Here is a 19,146-nt window from a genome sequence, read left to right as displayed (position 1 = left end):
TTATTAAAAGCCATTATTATTATTATTATTATTATTATTATTATTATTATTATTTTACAAGGTGTGACCGGAAAGTTCGGTGAATGGTCACAGAAATCGAACAGCAAGAAATATTCAAACATACATACCTTACAGACCTTCAAAGTAGGCCCCCTCTGATACAATGCACCATTGACAGCGTTCCTAGAACTGTTGGGAACTTCTAGAGAAGTCCTCTTCTCATACTGCTTTCACTTTCCTCATCACAGCAGCTTCGAAGTGTGAAATGTTGTAAAAATGTGTGCCCTTTCAGCGCAGATTTCAGTTTTGGAAAAAGAAAGAAATCTGGTGGGGCCAGATTGGGAGAATATGGAGGGTGGGACAACTCAGTAACCTCAGTAACGATTTCATGCGGAATATGCAATTCTTCCGCCATCTTTGGGACGGACAAACGCCAATCCCGCATCAGTAACTCACGAACTCTGCTGACATTTGCCACAGTTCTGCTCGTTGACAGTCTGCCAGACCAAGGGTCATCTTCAATGGTTTGCCACCCTTCACAGAAATGCTTAAACCACTCATACACCGCGTTTCGAGTTACAGCTTTATCTCCGTACACAATTGTGGGTTTCCGATGCTGATTGTATGTTCAAATATTTCTCACTGTCCGATTTCTGTGACCATTCACCGAATTTTCCAGTCATACCTGGTATATATACCGCCCTATACTTGCAGGTCTCAGGGTGGTTCACAGGATAAAATCAGAATATAAAGCCACAAAGTACGTAATCAAAACAACAACAACAACAACAATAACCCCTCTCCACATACAAACACATTTGAAAAGGGCATAGGATGTCAATCAAATCAACCAAAGGCCTGGCTAAAGAGAAATGCTTTTGCCTAGTGCCTAAAGGTACATAATGAAAATGCTAGGTGAACCACTCTGGGGAGAGCATTACACAGATGGGGAGCCACTGCAGAGAAGGCCCGTTCTCGTGTTGCTAATCTCCGGACCTCTCGTGGTGGAGGCACACGAAGAAGGGCCTCAGAAGTTGACCTTAGGACCCAGGTATGGATCATATGGAAAGAGGCAGTCCTTGAGGTATTGCAGTCCTGAGCCATTTAAGACTTTATAGGTCAAACCAGCACTTTGAATTGAGCCTGGAAGCTAATTGCCAGCCAGTGCAGTCAGACCAGAATCGGTGAAATATGCTCAAACTGTCTTGCTACGTTGAGCAACCTGGCCACTGAATTCTGCACTAGCTGAAGTTTCTGAACTGTCTTCAGATGCAGCGCTAGGTATAATGCATTGCAGAATCTAACCTTGAGGTTATCAGAGCATAGATGACAGCCTTGCCTTGCAGGAAGTTGTCAAATCCTCTTGGAAAGCCATCCATCCAAGGCAGTGGCCACCACTCCTGCAGAGTGAGTTACATAGTTAAACTTTGTAGTATATAGAAAATTAATTTCTTTTATTGGTCCTGAATCTTCCAATATTTAGCTTCACTGGATGTCCATGAGTTCTAGTGTTATGAGAGAGGGAGAAAAACTGTTCTTGGTCCAGGCATACTTTTATAGACCTCTATCAGGTCGACTCTTTTTCTCTAACCCTAACTGTAATCGTAACCCTAACCCTAACCCTTACCCAATCCTTGTTCTTCTATATGCATAGTCTTTTTATCTTTAACAAAACTTTCTACCAGTTTCCCTCTGGCAGATGTTGTGCTAACCAGCTTGTAATTTTCAGGATCCCTTTTAAAAATTGGCGCCAAATTGACTGCTTTCTAATTCTCAAGTATGCGGGTTGATCTGAGGGAGAAGTTAGTTATTAAATTTATCTTTTTCTTTATTATTGAGATTTTTTCTTTTTCTTTCGGTGAAAGAAAAGAGGGGCAGAGTGGTGTGCTGGGACCTAGATACTTTATCAACAGGGGCTTCCTGTTGCTCCTGACCTCCCTTTGCTCCGTTGCTCTCAAGTGACATGGCTAGTTTGTTCCTCTTAGGTACTAATGAGCTTAGCAGAGATCGCATCCATTTTAGCCCCTTGGACTGGACACTGGGGAGTGGAGAAGGGAGTTGATGAAGGGCTCGTCCACACTTCAGATTTCCCCTCCTCTTCCCCCAGGGAAACCAGCTGTTTACTGCGGAATCAATGCAAACAACAATGAGGTTTTCTCCAGAAAGTCATTTGCTTCAATTTAGTGTGAAAGAGCAGGTTTTCTGGGGGAAAGCAATGGGGCAAAGGCAGAACCGCTTGGACACGGGACATGCGGAAGTGGGGCCGAGTCCTAAGTGGGAGGGGGCAATACATGGCTGGTGAGAAAGCCCATGGATTTCTTGGAATTTCTTGGCCGCCCTTCCTTCTTCCTGAAAGCCCTGTTTTTAAAACTGTTACTAATGCTACTAAAAAGAGGCAAACTAGCTTTTACTTTTTTTTTATTTTGCTTACTGGCTACAATGCACTTTTAAATTGCAGGGCAGCAGCTGAAGAAGGAGCAAAAAGGGTTTTCTTATGTGTGTGTTTCTTTGTGGCTGATTAGCTGCTCTCCCTGTGCAGAGGTCAGAGGGGGCAGGGTTTCTGTTGAGGCAGGTGATTAGCTGTGGGAGGAGCTTATCAGAGCTTGCAGGGCAGTTTGATCCATCTTTTAGATTTAGGGGAGCTAGTCTCAAACGTTTGTTGGGGGAGACCTAGGGTTTTTTTGGGGGGGGGAGTTATTTGTCCTGTCTTCACGCTTTTTATGATGGAGGACCGCTGTAGCCACCCCCAATGACACGTTCTCAAGATGGAGGGGGAGGGAACAGCTGCAGTCGCCTGCGGTTCCTGCGCAATGTTTGCCATCTTGCCAAAGGTTGCAGGCAGCTTTACCTGCAGCAATTGCATGTTGATTGCCCTCTTAGAAGACAAAGTCCAGCAACTGGAGGAACGTGTAGCTACGCTCCAAAGAATTAGAGAGCTGGAGCTCTTCTTGGAAGCAACAGAGCACACCGTCTCCACCAAGGAGGAGACAGGGGACTCCCCTGACAAGGAGGCTAGTTCACCAACACAGGAGCCAGATATATGGAGAAACGTGACTCAAAGAAGTAGGAGGCCCAGGGTTCGCTCTGATTGTTTAGAAATACACAATCGCTTTGAGGTCCTTGAACATGGCTATCATATCACCCCTTAACCTCCTCTTCTCCAGGCTAAGTGAGGAATCTGTTTGACCTTATGCTCTTGGCTGAGTTTGACATCCAACAAATATCCGGGTAATTGAAGTCCCCCATTACTACTATCTCCCTTCCTTTTGCATGCTTGGCCATCTCTTCCAGGAAGGCATCATCTATGTCCTCCGTTTGGCTTGGGGATCTATAGTAATCTCCCACAATGAGGTCACTGTTATTCTTCTCTCCCTTAATTTTGACCCAAATGCTCTCACTTTGGCTTTGAGGTTCTAAATCTTGGATCTCTTCACAGGTATACACATCCCTGACATATAACGCCACTCCTCCTCCTTTCTTGTCTGGTCTGTTTCTCTGAAATAGATTGTATCCCCCCATTATTACATTCCAATCGTGGGACTTATCCCACCAGGTTTCAGTGATGCCTATTATGTCATATTTAGTTTGCTGTACCAAGAGCTGAAGCTCATCTTGTTTATTTCCCATGCTTTGTGCATTAGTGTACAGACATTGAAGTCCATTAATCATTCCCCCGTGTCTCTTATTTAAGGATTTTTTCCTCCCACCACTAGGTCTGCGTGCTGTTTGCTCCATTTGGTCTATGACATTTGGATGATCATCTTCATCAATTGATAGACTCCTACCTTCAGGAGCACTGTCTCCCTCCCCCACATTAGTCAGTTTAAAGCCCTCCTGATGAGTTTTCTGAGATTTTTGGCAAAAACATTTCTCCCATACGTTGTGAGGTGCAGCCCATCGCTTGCCAGAAGTCCATCTTCAAGAAACTGCAGTCCGTGATCTAAGAATCCAAACCGTTCCTGTTTACACCATTTGCGAAGCCAGCTGTTCACTTCCACTATTTTCCCCTCTCTCCCTGGGCCACGTCGTTCAACTGGGAGGACAGATGAGATCACAATTTGTGCATTTAATTGCTTCAATTTCCTGCCCAGAGCCTCGTAGTCTCTTTTGATCTTCTGGAGGCTATTGCTTGCAGTGTCATTGGTTCCCACATGAACCAAGAGGAAGGGGTATTTGTCAGTGGGTTTTATGATTCCTTGCAGTCGTTCAGTTACATCTTGGATCTTAGCCCCGGGGAGACAGCACACTTCCCGAGACATCTTGTCAGGCCCACAGATCACTGCTTCTGTTCCCCTCAGTAGGGAATCCCCTATCACCACTACACGCCTCCTCTTAGGTTTGGTCGGGGTTCTTCTGTGAGCTGTCCGCTCCAAGGTTGCCTGCACATTCCCTGAGGACTGACTTTGCTGCTCGTCTTCATATACCTGATCGACTGTAATGAGGGAGAGATCCTCAAATGGAGTCTGCTCTTCGTCTTCCATGCTAGGGGAGAGGACCTCAAAGCGATTGTGTATTTCTAAACAATTAGAGCGAACCCTGGGCCTCCTACTTCTTTGAGTCACGTTTCTCCATATATCTGGCTCCTGTGTTGGTGAACTAGCGTCCTTCTCAGGGGAGTCCCCTGTCTCCTCCTTGGTGGAGACGGTGTGCTCTGTTGCTTCCAAGAAGAGCTCCAGCTCTCTAATTCTTTGGAGCGTAGCTACACGTTCTTCCAGTTGCTGGACTTTGTCTTTTAAGAAGGCAATCAACATGCAATTGCTGCAGGTAAAGCTGCCTGCAACCTTTGGCAAGATGGCAAACATTGCGCAGGAACCGCAGGCGACTGCAGCTGTTCCCTCCCCCTCCGTCTTGAGAACGTGTCGTTGGGGGTGGCTACAGCGGTCCTCCATCATAAAAAGCGTGAAGACAGGAAAAATAACTCCCCCCACAAAAAAACCTAGGTCTCCCCCAACAAACGTTTGAGACTAGCTCCCCTAAATCTAAAAGATGGATCAAACTGTGCGCGCCGCAACCTCTGATAAGCTCCTCCCACAGCTAATCACCTGCCTCAACAGAAACCCTGTTTCTGTTAATTAATAAAAAAATAAAATTAATAAAAATTAATAAAATAAATTAATAAAAAAATAAAAAAAATTTATTAATTATTTTTATTAAGTACAAATTAGAAAACATACATATTTACAACAAAAGAAAATTCAAAGGAACAAGAAAATACATATAACCAAGGGAAAAAATTAGAGAATCCTTTGCCTCTTTTCATATTTACAGTCATTTATTAATTATTAATGTTTTATTAAAAGAACTTTATTTATAAGGAAATAAAATGATAAAGGGACGTGGGTGGCACTGTGGGTAAAACCTCAGTGCCTAGGACTTGCCGATCGCATGGTCGGCGGTTCGAATCCCCGCAGCAGGGTGAGCTCCCGTCATTCGGTCCCAGCTCCTGCCCACCTAGCAGTTCGAAAGCACCCCCAAGTGCAAGTAGATAAATAGGTACCGCTTTATAGCGGGAAGGTAACGGCCTTTCCGTGTGCTGCGCTGGTGCTGGCTCGCCAGAGCAGCTTCATCACGCTGGCCACGTGACCCGGAAGTGTCTTCGGACAGCGCTGGCTCCCGGCCTCTTAAGCGAGATGAGCACGCAACCCCAGAGTCGGACACGACTGGCCCGTACGGGCAGGGGTACCTTTACCTTTAAGATGATAAAAGAAAGAGAAGAAAAGGTGTGAAAAGTGCAGAAAGTATAGTGTAATACAATTAGTAAAATCCAGAGGTTTTCAACCTGTGTGCCTCAGCACCCTCAGGGGTGCCATGGGATGGCTCTCCTCTTTCTCTCCCTCTTCATGCCTGGATATCTGCAAATCTCTCTGTCTCTCCGCCCCCCCCCCAGACCTGAATCCTTCTTCTGCTTTCTGCCTTCCAGTCATATCCCAGATTCCTTCTCTCCCTCCTTCCCATCCACTCTCCATTTCTGGAAAGGAGTTGCCTTGGCTGTGAGGAGCAGCCAGTGCAAAGTGGGAAGTTTGCCTTATTAACTGTGGCAGGGAAGGGTGGAGGCTGAGGTTTCTCCAGAAAGAGAGAGGGCGAGAGGGCTGCTCTGGTGCCTGCCTTCTGCTCACAAGGAAATAGCAACAGCCCATGCCAGCACCTGGATGGCTAAAGCTGAGCATGGGGGGGGGGGTTGAGGGGGGGCTGCTGTTAGTGGGAAAGGTTTTTTCATCCCTGCTCTGGACAAAGGGTTGTTTTCATCCCTTCTCCTTCCAAGCAAAGCCTAACTGTGTGTGATCACAATGGTACCCGACTGTTCTACAGGGAGCGCAAGATGCTGTTAGGCCCCCTAGTAGGTCTGATCATTATTCCTTTACTTCAGTGTTTCTAGCTCTTCAAAATGGAGCCACGAGGTCTCTTTGCTAGATTGCAAAGCCATTCAAAAGAATATCCAGCACTTTCTCCCAGAACTTAGTAAGTATGTTGTTGTTTAGTCGTTTAGTCGTGTCCGACTCATTGTGACCCCATGGACCAGAGCACGCCAGGCACTCCTGTCTTCCACTGCCTGCCACAGTTTGGTCAAACTCATGCTGGTAGCTTCGAGAACACTATCCAACCATCTGGTCCTCTGTCGTCCCCTTCTCCTTGTGCCCTCCATCTTTCCCAACATCAGGGTCTTTTCCAGGGAGTCTTCTCTTCTCATGATGTGGCCAAAGAATTGGAGTCTCAGCTTCAGGATTTGTCATTCCAGTGAGCACTCAGGGCTGATTTCCTTAAGAATGGATAGGTTTGATCTTCTTGCAGTCCATGGGACTCTCAAGAGTCTCCTCCAGCACCATAATTCAAAAGCATCAATTCTTCGGCGATCAGCCTTCTTTATGGTCCAGCTCTCACTTCCATACATCACTACTGGGAAAACCATAGCTTTTACTATATGGACCTTTGTTGGCAAGGTGATGTCTCTACTTTTTAAGATGCTGTCTAGGTTTGTCATTGCTTTTCTCCCAAGAAGCAGGCGTCTTTTAATTTCGTGACTGCTGTCACCATCTGCCATGATCATGGACCCCAAGAAAGCAAAATCTCTCACTGCCTCCATTTCTTCCCCTTCTATTTGCCAGGAGGTGATGGGCCCAGTGGCCACAATCTTCGTATTTTTGATGTTGAGGTTCAGACCATATTTTGCGCTCTCCTCTTTCACCCTCAATAAAAGGTTCTTTAATTCCTCCTCATTTTCTGCCATCAAGGTTGTTTCATCTGCCTATTAGTAAGTATAGAACACTCTAAAAACATGTTTCAAATAGGCATTGGCCTTATTACATCTGCAACAAAGAGCTACTTTAGCTACTCCTTTTTTATACAAACACAAAGAAGTCCAGTAAATTCTAAGTATTATTTTCTGTTGTATAAGTCTTAATTTAGGATCCATCGATACCTTTCATACCGAGGCTAAAACACTTTCCCACTGTCTGGGTCATCTTGAAAGTTCCAGTTCTTTGTTCCAATCATTTCTTAGCATCCGTATATCAAACTTCATATTTACATTTTTCTTTCAATCTATTAATCAAATCAAGAAATATAATTATCCATATTTAAAGATATGGATCATATTCAGTAATAATATTTGTGGATAAGAATCTATCATATGTATTTAAATCCAAGTTCAGTAAATATTACCTATGTACATAGTCTATTTCCAAATCAACCAATAAGTCTGAAATAACAATTGTAAAATAATAAAAAATAAGAAACACAACTGTCAGGGCTGCCTCAAGTCTCAGCTCACAAAAGACCAACGCCTATCTTTTCTTATATACAAAAGTGTTTATTGCAGTTCATTGTTTGCTTCAGATCCGAGGCGCGCAGCCCTATGTCTGCTAGGCTTAGACCGCTGAAGTCCCCTCTGAATCCGTCCCTCCCCTGCACCAGTTTAAGAGGCTTGCGCTGCTCCACCTCTTTCTCTCTTTCCTTTTCCGCAGGGTCTTTCTGCCCGCTGGGGTTTCGCCCCTCCTGGATTCCTCCGACGCGGAATCAGACTGCTCTTGCCCCCTCCTGCGGGCTTTGGGACCTGGCCCCTCCTCCGGGCTCCCTGTACTTCCACGCACCTCTACATTTGAACTTGGCGCGCGCGCCCAACCTCTAACTTTCCTTTTGACAGCTACGCTACTCCCTTCACTACTCCCCTCCCCTTCCGGGAGGGTGGCTTGCTCCGACCTCCCTCCTTTCTCTACTGCCGGAGCCGCCTCCCCTGATACACTGGAACCTCCACCCCCTTCGCTGCACTCTGGCGGGGAGGCTGGTCCTGACGCCCAGCTGCCACTTTGGGATCCCCCGCTGGCCCCCTGCTCCTGACACGTCCCCCCTGGGGCTCCCCTGGCCTTGACCACCGGCGCCCCCTTCTGGGAATCCTCTGATTCGCTGGAAAGACTCATGGAATCTCTTGAGTCATTGTCGTCCTCTTCCTCGCTGTCCTGGGATTCATCCCCATCGCTCTCCATCTCCTGCCTACCCTGTGCCTCTGTCCCTGAACCCCTGACAACAACTATATATTAAATTAATGCAAAATAATTATATATGAAAAAACGTATAAAATATATAAAAAAGCTAAAACAAAGTTGATAAAAAAGAAGGAAATAGAATGAAAGAAAGAAAGAAAGAAAGAAAGAAAGAAAGAAAGAAAGAAAAATATTTTTTAAGGGAAAAATAAAAGCTTTATTATAGCTAAACAATAAAAAAAGAGAACAAAACTAAATAAGTGATGGAATTAATAGAGAAATGAAAAATAAATATATGACTTCCAGAATGTGTTGGCATTGCTCACAAAGTCCCCTCTTCGCTGTCAAAATATTGAGAGTAATTCCAAGCCTTAAGGATAAGTTTCCTAACTGGCAATAATTTAGATACAATATTGTCCAGTCCTTGAAAATACTTAAACAAAGCTTGTTCTGGAATTCTTCCCAGACTGTCTTGATAAGTTGATGCAGTAATGGCAGAGCGCTTCAGAGTTTGCCTATTTTCTTTGCTTTCTTTTCTCTTTTCCGTCTGTGGATGTATATATAATGGTGGAGACTTGTTTGCGATGCAAAGTGGAAAGAGAGAAGGAGACTGCTGCAAGAGATTTGTCAATGTTTTCAGGGGATGTTTAACTTATTGTAGATTTGATTGTACAGTGGTACCTTGGGTTACATACGCTTCAGGTTACAGACGCTTCAGGTTACAGACTCCGCTAACCCAGAAATAGTACCTCGGGTTAAGAACTTTGCTTCAGGATGAGAACAGAAATCGCGCGGTGGCAGCGGGGAGCCCCATTAACTAAAGTGGTGCTTCAGGTTAAGAACAGTTTCAGATTAAGAACGGCCCTCTGGAACAAATTAAGTTCTTAACCCAAAGTACCACTGTATTCAGAAATGCTTCTGCATTTTCAGAAACCTCAAACTTAAGAGCTTGGTCCTGATATTTTTATGCAAAATTTTGCTGGAGACAGTGTGAAATTTTCCAGTTGCCAGGCTTTGGGGAATTTTTTCCCCTTGCAATGAAATTTCTTGGGTGAAATCTGAGAAAATTATATCTTGCTGTCCTCCCATACAAAGGGTGAAGAAAGAGACATTTGACGGAAAATACTTAGGATCTTGTCTCTTACATTAGTTCACAGAAATTGAGCAATTATAATGTTGGAACGAGTCACAGTTTTCCATCTTGTTACCAGTATAATCTTGACTTTGTTTATTTCTCATATATATATATATATATATATTCCATATAGAAAGTTACTTTTGTTACGCAACAATTATATTCCAATTCAACCAAACTAGTGACTTCCCACTCTCCCAACATCGATGTTTATAACCCAAATTACATACAATCACATTTTAAGGTTCCATCTTATCTAATTTCATTCTCTCTAACATGTTTCTTAATACGTTCTGTTATTTTCTTACACTTCAAACCCCACTGTGGTATTCACATAAGGGAAATAACTTTTTATATAGATTAGTATATGCCAGTCTTCTTTAAAATATTCTAAATTTGTATATTTTATCAATGCTGTCAATTTTGCCATCTCTGCATATTCCAAGATTTTCATCAGCCATTCTCCCTTTGAGGGTGTTCTCTTCTCCTTCCATTTCTGTGCATAGAGAATCCTTGCCACTGCAGTCACATACATACGGTAAATACTGCTGAGGCTTTCTTTGGGATTTCACTGTCTAGTATCCCCAGCAGGAAGGATTCTGGCCTCTTAGGAAAAGTCACTTTATTTCTCCCCCTTAATTTCATTAATATCATGTCCCCAAAGGTCTTTGCTTTTCTGCAGGTTCACCACATGTGATAGAATGACCCCTTACATTTCCAATTAATTTCTCATAATTTTCACATAAACCTACTTCAAAGTTTGACCTTTGTTCTGCAAATCCATTTTTAAAATCTTTTTTTAAATATAGATTTCATTTAATTTATGATATTGGAACCAGTTACCCACTGAGTTCACATTACCCACTGAACTCACATTCATTGTCCTGAAAACTCTTTAATTCTCTTTATATAGCCCATTTGCATTGCATATTTGTTTATGTGCTCAAGCCTCCATTGGTGATAACCATAAGGAGGTTTTATGTTCCAGAAGACTTTTAGTTCTCCTCCACACCTCCATCAGACTCCTTGATTTGTTTGATTTCAATGCTTTGATTTTCCAGCAGAGATAGCAGCTTTTAAAAGAAGTCTTCCATAAGTGCTTCTCTTTGTGAAGGAGGGCATCTGATGCCAATTACTCTTTACTTGGGATTCCAAGAGTGAGATCTGCTTATCTGCAATACTCTGATTCACTTGTGTAACCATCTCATGCATATTCAAATGTTGTTCAAATTCATTCTTTTTTTTATGCAGCTCTGAAAGCTCTGTTTTTACTTCAGCCGTATCTTTTTTTAATCTCAGCGAGATCTTTCTGCATTGGTTTGTAAGGCACTAGTATTTATATCATTTCCAGCCGCCTCCTCCCCATCTTTTTTTGGCTCGGCCATTGCTTGCACAGTTGGGTTTGTTTCTTACTTAATTCTGGTATTCATAGTGCTCATAATTAATCCTCTTCAAGATTAGGGGTAACGTGGAATAGGAAAGGAAATATTTACCCAAGTAGTGAAAGTCTTTGTTCACACAGTCTGGTAACTTAGCTGTCCCAAAAATACTTAGCAGACAGGAGAGGGGAGTCAGTGCTCATGGCACCATGTCCAGGCCAGAAGGGTTAATTTTCTGATACTTACCACAACATGTATCAATGAAAGACAGCAACATGTCATTGGTAAAAATGAGTATTTGGCACTTTGTCGTTGGAGCTTTTGGATACTACTGTGTATCAGATTTCATACATCTGTTATGTCATATATACGTGTAAACAAGTCTACACAAGGAGAAGTACATTATGTAGCGCTGGCAGGAGGGAAAATATACTTTTTAATTTCAAGGTCACAACCTCATATTCCTAAGAGACAGTATCAGACCAGACGCTAGAGCAAGATGTTTGACTACAACTTCCATAATTCCTGACCACTGATCCTGATAGCTAGGAAGGATAGGAGTGCAGTCCAAAAGCATTTTGGAGCCCAGGATTGAGAAAGGCTGCTCTAGAGGCTCAGTTTGAACATGCAGATTTCTGGAGAGGAGATGGCAGCTGCTGTGCTTCTTCCCCCAGTTCTGCTGCTGCTGTGCTCTCTGGGGCTGAGTTGTGGTTTGGTTTGGCTTAGCATGTCACCTGATTCCAGGTTTGTGGTTGGTCTGCTCCAGACAAACTATGAGCTATAAACAAAGAACAAGACATGGTTACAACTTATGGTGTGTCTAGAGTGAAATAAACCACGCCCCCAAGTTCAGATGATGGACTAATGCCAAACCTAAGCTACCTGGCTTAGACTTAGGTAGCAAGGCAACAGGACCAAGGGAGGAGCATAGCAGTAACAATCTTCTCTCCAGGGCTGTTTGTAATTGGGTCTATACACTGAAAAATCACTAAAACTTCTTACTTTAAAAAAGCAATCTTCTCTCCAGGAAACTGGGGGTTCACACTAAGCTAGATCTTTAGATGGAACTGAGAAATATTAAATGCCTTGGTGTCACGATCAACATTTTAGATGCTTGAGGTTTTTCTAATTGGGATTCCTTGCTTGATTTTATGTGTCGATGTTATCCTGCATACAAATTTGATCAGATGAACTATTCAAGCTTAATAGCAGTTTTGACAACCATGCTTTTGTTTTTGTTTAACTTTTAGGAGCGACTTCTGATGAGTCTTTTGCCCAGGAATGTTGCCATGGAAATGAAGGAAGATTTCCTGAAGCCACCTGAAAGGATTTTCCATAAAATTTACATTCAGAGACATGACAATGTTAGGTAGGACTGATGCAAGCTTGCAAAATGTAAAGTCTTACAGACATCTCACATGCACATATAGTGAAGGGTCGTCTTAGCTGATTCTTCTGGGACTGTAGCAGTTCAAAGGATGGACTGGTGGCTTTGCTTCTAATTCATTGAAGGGGAGAGGAGTGAAGGCACAGACACAAGCTGAGGTGCTCCAGAATAGGTCTGAATCAGTAAAAAAAATTCTAACTATTATTAGGGGAATACCGTATTTTTCACCCTATAGGACGCACCGGCCCATAGGACGCACCTAGTTTTTTGGGGGGGAAATAAAGAAAAAAAAATTATCCCCCCCCCCCGGGGCTCCCTAGGCTGTGGATATCTGCCCAAAGCGCGGGGCACTCTGCTTCAGCGCGCCCCGCGCTCCGGGCAGCAGGCTGCTTTCTGCAGCCTAGGGAGCCCTGCGGGAACTCCCGTGGGCTCCCCAGGCTTGCTAATAGCTTCCTGAAGCCTGGAGAGCGAGATGGGTCGGTGTGCACCGACCCCTCTCGCTCTCCAAGCTTCAGCGAAAGCCTGCATTCGCCCCATAGGACGCACACAGATTTCCCCTTCATTTTTGGAGGGGAAAAAGTGCGTCCTATAGGGCAAAAATACGGTAAGTTTTCTTTCAAAGCTATGAACCTCGCTTTTTGCATGCAGAGCATGCAACACAGTGCCCTAGTGCAGCCCCAGCCTCACAGACCATCTCTGGAAACCCACTACAATATTCCTGGCCCTGTTTTGGATCCCAAATGCCATTTGGAATAGAAACTCACCCTGTCCCCATGCCAAGCATCATCAGTGTAGCATTTTTGCTCACATACAAAGGCATATACAGTATACAGGCCTCGGCCCTGTAAACCTAAAGGAGCATCTCCACTCCCATCGTTCAGCCCGGACACTGAGGTCCAGCGCCGAGGGCCTTCTGGCAGTTCCCTCACTGTGAGGAGTGAGGTTACAGGGAACCAAACAGAAGGCCTTCTAGTGGCGCCCGCTCTCCTATTTTTAAAAGACTTCTTAAGGCAGCCCTGTTTAGGGAAGTTTTTAATATTTAATGCAGTATTGTTTTTAACATTCGATTGGGAGCTGCCCAGAGTGGCTGGGGAAACTCAGCCAGATGGGCGGGGTATAAATAATATATTATTATTATTATTATTATTATTATTATTATTATTATTATTCCTATCTCTGCAAAAACAAATCAACTGAAACAGCCCTTGTTTAACTTGTTTATAGGTAATGATCCTGATATGTACCACTTCTGTATCAAACCACCCATCTATTCTGTACACAGGATTTGAGTTCTTCTTTCTTCTTTTGTTTTCCTAAGGTTCTTTTTATGAAGGTTGTTCTGCTGAATTTTACTTTATGGCTGCATAGAGCTCCCAGTTAGAATTATTTGCAGCTGTTGTTTTGTTTACTCACAGTGAACTCTCTCTGTGGTTTGGTTCTCAAAGTCTTTGAACTTAAATCTATTTGTTTTATGTAAAAAGAATACAGGAAAGAATTCTTATAATCACCTCTGCTCCCAGTAGTAAAGCTGCAAAGACCATGGAAGCCTCAGAGCACCATATCAAAAGAGAAAGATCGAGGACTTCCGGGTCAGCGCCATCAGTGAATGGCGGAGTTCCTCCGACCGGAGGAACTAGCTCCGCAAAAACTGGGTCTTCCTGCCGCGGCGAAGGCGGGGACCCGCTAGAAATCCCAGGCGGAGGAAGCCTGGGAACGTGGGGTTCGGCAGGGCACCAGAAGCGCCCCCCCACTCACCGGGAACCCCTTTTTGGGGCGCTGGATTGAAGCGGGGTGAGCGGCGTGGTGCTGCGAACTGATTGCTACTTTCACGGAGTGAAGCCACACAGCCATTGCCGGAGAGCGCTGACTTTTTCCTGTGGACAATTGGATTTAAAACAAGTACCCGTGAGTAGAAAGGGAAAATTGGATCAAGAAATATCTTAATTTGGCATCGAAGCGGGAAGGTTCAAAACAGGAAGTCCGCCTTCTGCTTTTTGTATATAGACTAAAGCAAAAACTTCGTAAGCTAAAGCCTGGAAAGCTGTCAAAAAAGTGTAAATTTCCTTCATTCAGAACTACTGAAACCCCCTTGGAAGCAGGAGAAAAGGGGGGGGGATTTTGTTTAACCCCTGCAGGAGAGGGAGTGAGAAGGATAAGTTTCCACCGTCTCTAACCTGGGAACGGGGTGTCAGAGACAGAAATTGTAGGTTCATTGACTGTGAATGGAATATTTTGACAGATAGTTAAAGAAGAGAAACAAGCTGATTCCAATGTTGCCTTTTGCATCTTAAAGAAACAAAATATCTGGAAAATATCTGAAAAATGAAAGTAATTTTCCTTTGTTGGACTTGCCTTAAAAAAAAAAAATGGATACAAATAGAAATTGTCTCCTCTAGAGGGAGCTTGTTAAATTGTTGCAGCAGTATACTTGAGGACTCAACAGCTGTGAGATTAAGACCGTGGGAACAGTCTTTTCTGACCTTGCCTAAAGATGAGCTGGGAGGAAGATTGGGTGCTTGCCTTATGCAAGACAAGTGCCCTGTTGGAACAGATGCATGAGAAGATGGACTTGATGAATGGAAAAATGGATTTGACTGTTGTGGTTAATAACTGTGGACAAACAGGGAACACTGACACAGAAATTATTCAGGGACCAACTCATGAATTTGTACTGACTGGGCAAGAACACAAGATAATGGAGGAGGATGCGGTTGCACCTCAGATAATACAAATGGAGAGACCTGAGGCCCAACAGGAGCATAAGCCGCTGTCATTGAAGACTGATTTTGGAATGGGCCAGGGGGAGTCTGGTGCTGAGGAGGTTCCTAAGTTTGGAGAGACCTTGAAATATGTTTTTAAATACTTTTTGGATTTTATCGAGGACTGTGGGGAGTGGGACTTTGGGGAATGGGTGGGTTTGATGAAGGGAGACGGAGATAATTCTGGGTTGGAATCCCCCAGAGAACTACTCCTCAATGAGAAAGGAAAGGAATTAAGAAAGAGACCAACAAAAGACAAGGAAAAGGGCAAGTATAAACAAGAAGAAGAAGAAATGCAGAAGGGACATGGAAGAGACTTAAGGGCCTCGGACATAAGGCTTCCAGGTTGATGGACTAGATGGATTGGACAGTAAGGACTGACACGATCCGAGACCAGGAAGACGAGACGTTGGATGAAGATTGGAAGAAAATTTATAAAGGAAACTTGTTATTTGGGGAATTAGCTAAAAATTAATGAATATTAGGGAAAATGTTGGAATGAAACTATATGACTCTAGCAGAAATGATATAAGGAGTTATGTATATTTGAAAACTAAGATTTAAGCTTTAAGGTATTTTAGGGTAAGATAAGGTTATATAGAATCATAGAATCATAGAGTTGGAAGAGACCACAAGGGCCATAGAGTCCAACCCCCTGCCAAGCAGGAAACACCATCAGAGCACTCCTGACATATGGTTGTCAAGCCTCTGCTTAAAGACCTCCAAAGAAGGAGACTCCACCACACTCCTTGGCAGCAAATTCCACTGTCCAACAGCTCTTACTGTCAGGAAGTTCTTCCTAATGTTTAGGTGGAATCTTCTTTCTTGTAGTTTGGATCCATTGCTCCGTGTCCGCTTCTCTGGAGCAGCAGAAAACAACCTTTCTCCCTCCTCTATGTGACATCCTTTTATATATTTGAACATGGTTATCATATCACCCCTTAACCTCCTCTTCTCCAGGCTAAACATGCCCAGCTCCCTTAGCCGTTCCTCATAAGGCATCGTTTCCAGGCCTTTGACCATTTTGGTTGCCCTCCTCTGGACCCGTTCCAGTTTGTCAGTGTCCTTCTTGAACTGTGGTGCCCAGAACTGGACACAGTACTCCAGGTGAGGTCTGACCAGAGCAGAATACAGTGGCACTATTACTTCCCTTGATCTAGATGCTATACTCCTATTGATGCAGCCCAGAATTGCATTGGCTTTTTTAGCTGCCGCGTCACACTATTGGCTCATGTCAAGTTTGTGGTCAACCAAGACTCCTAGATCCTTTTCACATGTACTGCTCTCAAGCCAGGTGTCCCCCATCTTGTATTTGTGCCTCTCATTTTTTTTGCCCAAGTGCAATACTTTACATTTCTCCCTGTTAAAATTCATCTTGTTTGTTTTGGCCCAGTTCTCTAATCTGTCAAGGTCGTTTTGAAGTGTGATCCTGTCCTCTGGGGTGTTAGCCACCCCTCCCAGTTTGGTGTCATCTGCAAATTTGATCAGGATGCCCTAAATATAAATTAAGGTAATTTGAATAACAGAATATGGGGAAAGATGGTAAGGATTTGCTGAGCTAATTATTAAGTTAAACTGCCAAGATAATTTTTTTAACAAAAATTGAGAAAGATGGAAAGAATTTGCTGAAATAACTAATTAAACTAGAATACAAAAAGGGAGGTGTGAGGAGGTCAATGAAACAAGCAAATGGAAGTTATAGATTTGTAATTTGGGATCTATGTTGTTTTCTTTTTTCTTTTGTTTTCCTTTTTCCTTTTTTGTTGTATTGTTGTTTCTTTTTGTTTTCTATGTATTATAGGGTTGTTTTTAATTTTTCTTTTTTCTTTATAACTTTGAAACTACTAATAAATATTATTAAAAAAAAACAAAAACAAAAGAGAAAGATCAAGGAGCTAAAAGCTAACATGAAAACTGGAACCAGAATAATTGCCCAAGAAGATATAGACAGGAGCCTATATATTTCAATCTAATCATGAATATGTGTGCCAGAGTTTCACATGTATATGCACATAAAACAAATTTGGAATTGGTTTAAAACATCAGTCTAAAGAGAACTTGAAGTCCATCTGACCTCTGAAAGCTGTGCTCCTTAATCCGAAGTTGCTCAACAGGGAGGAAAAGACACTCTGAACCTGCTGAGAAACAGTCTGAAAACAATCCCTTCACATCTTCCAGAATTCAGTCCTGGTATTGCAAATAGATTCTGGGGCTGATCAAGTTTACAGGACCATTTGCAGCTATCCCCACCACCACAGGAACCCAGATCACCAGCAGTTCTCTGCTTGAGATAATGGCTTTTCGAGAGCAGCAAGGAATAACTCCGGGTGCAACAGTGGGAAGTCCAGGAACATATGAATTCAGGAGCTGGATCTCTTTTCCTTGTTTGCAAACACACTGTGTAAAACTTTTATCTGCTGAATTTCTGCCTATTCTACTGGTACTATACGCAGGAACCTTATCAGATAATAGAGGCTAGCTGTAAAATTGACCCTTTAGATTGACCCTGTTTTATTTCAGAATTTTTGAGCTGGCAATATATAGTGAATCCCCACTCACCCTGTCAGCTGCCTCCAGAACCATGCATTTCATTCTCAGCTGTCGCCAGCATTTCACGTGCCACCTACCCAGCTGTCTTCACAGTTTGTGTCCTGAAAAGCCACCCAATATTACCACCCTATCTCCTTCCCTCCCTCCCTCTGCAGCCCAGCCATTGGCCTCAGGAGCCCGAAAAGGTTCCTGGCCCCTGCCTCCACCAGCCATGCTTGCACCTACCTAGTCCACATCCAGTAATCAACACTCGGCTGTTGATGTTCCATGGCTTAAACGTCAGCTTGACATACAAAAATAAAGAAGGTGGAGCTTTTCCTTGCATGGAGTTAAAAGTCATGCATTGAGATACGCTTGTTTAATTTTTGCATGTTTTGATTCCATTAAAGCACAGCAGCAAAACCAGTAAAGAACTGCTTGCAATCTTAAAAGTAAGTCCCATTGCGGCCAGTGTTCCTCCCTTCTGAGTCAGCTCGTTTGAGATGCCAGCTGAGGGATAGCATGTGATGGCATTAGAAACAGCAGTCTAGTCAATGAAAACTTACATAATGAGCATTTTAGGCTTTAAGTGGCCCAAGACTCTTGAGTTGTGTTTGCTGCAATAGCTACCCTCTGGAAAAGGTTTAGGATGAGATATAGGATATTTTTAGTAAGTCTGCAGCTGTTTTATGCATGGCAGTTACCCATCTTTTCAGTTAGAAAGGATGCAAGGAGCTCTTTCCTGACTCCCGGATTATGAGCATCCAATTTCCCCAGGAAATCAAAATAGTGGCAGAAGTTTCTCTCTTAGGAACAGATGCAGCAGTAAAGGTGAAATCACATACAACATATGGTTTCTCCCACAGCATAACTTACATAAACAGGATGCAGATGATGCTCTGGAAGAATTATTGTGGTTGGCCATGATGTGATGGTTTTCCAAACTTTGAAAACTGCTTCTCTCTTCAGTGTCCATGATAATATTCATCATTAACATGTAAGAGCTGCATAGCTGGGATTTAAGCAGGCTACAATAATGGGCAAATCATAAATTACACAAAACCACATCTTGATAGTTGAGAGGATAAAACTAGAAAGATGTGATTATTTTCACATTGTGTGTGTGGTGAACTTTATTAACCTCTCTGCTGGGTTTCTTTGCCAATGCTATATAAGTATATATAATGTGAGTTTACTGTGCATATTTTAAAATGTGTTTTCTCTCTAATTTTCCCGCACCAGAGAACTTTTGTTAAGCAGCTAAAGGACTAAAATTGCATGTTCCAGCAGAGCCTTCTGCGCCATTTCTGTAGCATTTGCCCAGTAGCTGCTTCTTTACTGCAAACAAAGTAGCCTTGTGAGCAAGGGATTTGCAGTGGAAAAATATGGCTTGCCACTTTCCCCCTGAAATCTCCCTCACATTATTTCCCCCTATGTGCCTCCTGCCTCATGTTTATGAGGTGAGCATTTATCTGTATGG

At 43.2% G+C, this 19,146-nt stretch overlaps 1 protein-coding gene and 1 long non-coding RNA gene across 5 annotated transcripts in view; one reads left to right on the top strand and one right to left on the bottom strand.

The window, feature by feature from the left end:
- The window catches only part of ADCY1 (adenylate cyclase 1), a 234,389-nt gene that overhangs the window by 140,894 nt on the left and 74,349 nt on the right, over window positions 1–19,146 (top strand). For both annotated transcript variants that reach the window (XR_013978367.1, XM_080975772.1), the window contains exon 3: window positions 12,242–12,360. Coding sequence is in view for 1 of the 2 variants with exons in the window: in XM_080975772.1 (XP_080831898.1) it covers window positions 12,242–12,360 (119 nt within the window). In the remaining variant the exon portion in view is untranslated. The remainder of the gene's footprint in view (window positions 1–12,241; window positions 12,361–19,146) is intronic.
- The window catches only part of LOC308460063, a 59,577-nt gene continuing 47,594 nt past the window's right edge, over window positions 7,164–19,146 (bottom strand). For 2 of the 3 annotated variants that reach the window (XR_013978440.1, XR_013978441.1), the window contains one exon: window positions 12,367–12,552. This is a non-coding gene — a long non-coding RNA (uncharacterized lncRNA). Of the gene's footprint in view, window positions 7,540–12,366; window positions 12,553–19,146 lie in introns of those variants that run through there. The other variant, XR_013978439.1, reaches the window with a different exon arrangement.

Source organism: Podarcis pityusensis, assembly GCF_964106645.2.
Source record: "Podarcis pityusensis genome assembly, chromosome: 12".
NCBI lineage: Eukaryota > Metazoa > Chordata > Lepidosauria > Squamata > Lacertidae > Podarcis > Podarcis pityusensis.
The sequence above is the reverse complement of the archived record's forward strand: the minus strand, read 5'-3'. Positions and strand labels throughout refer to the sequence as shown.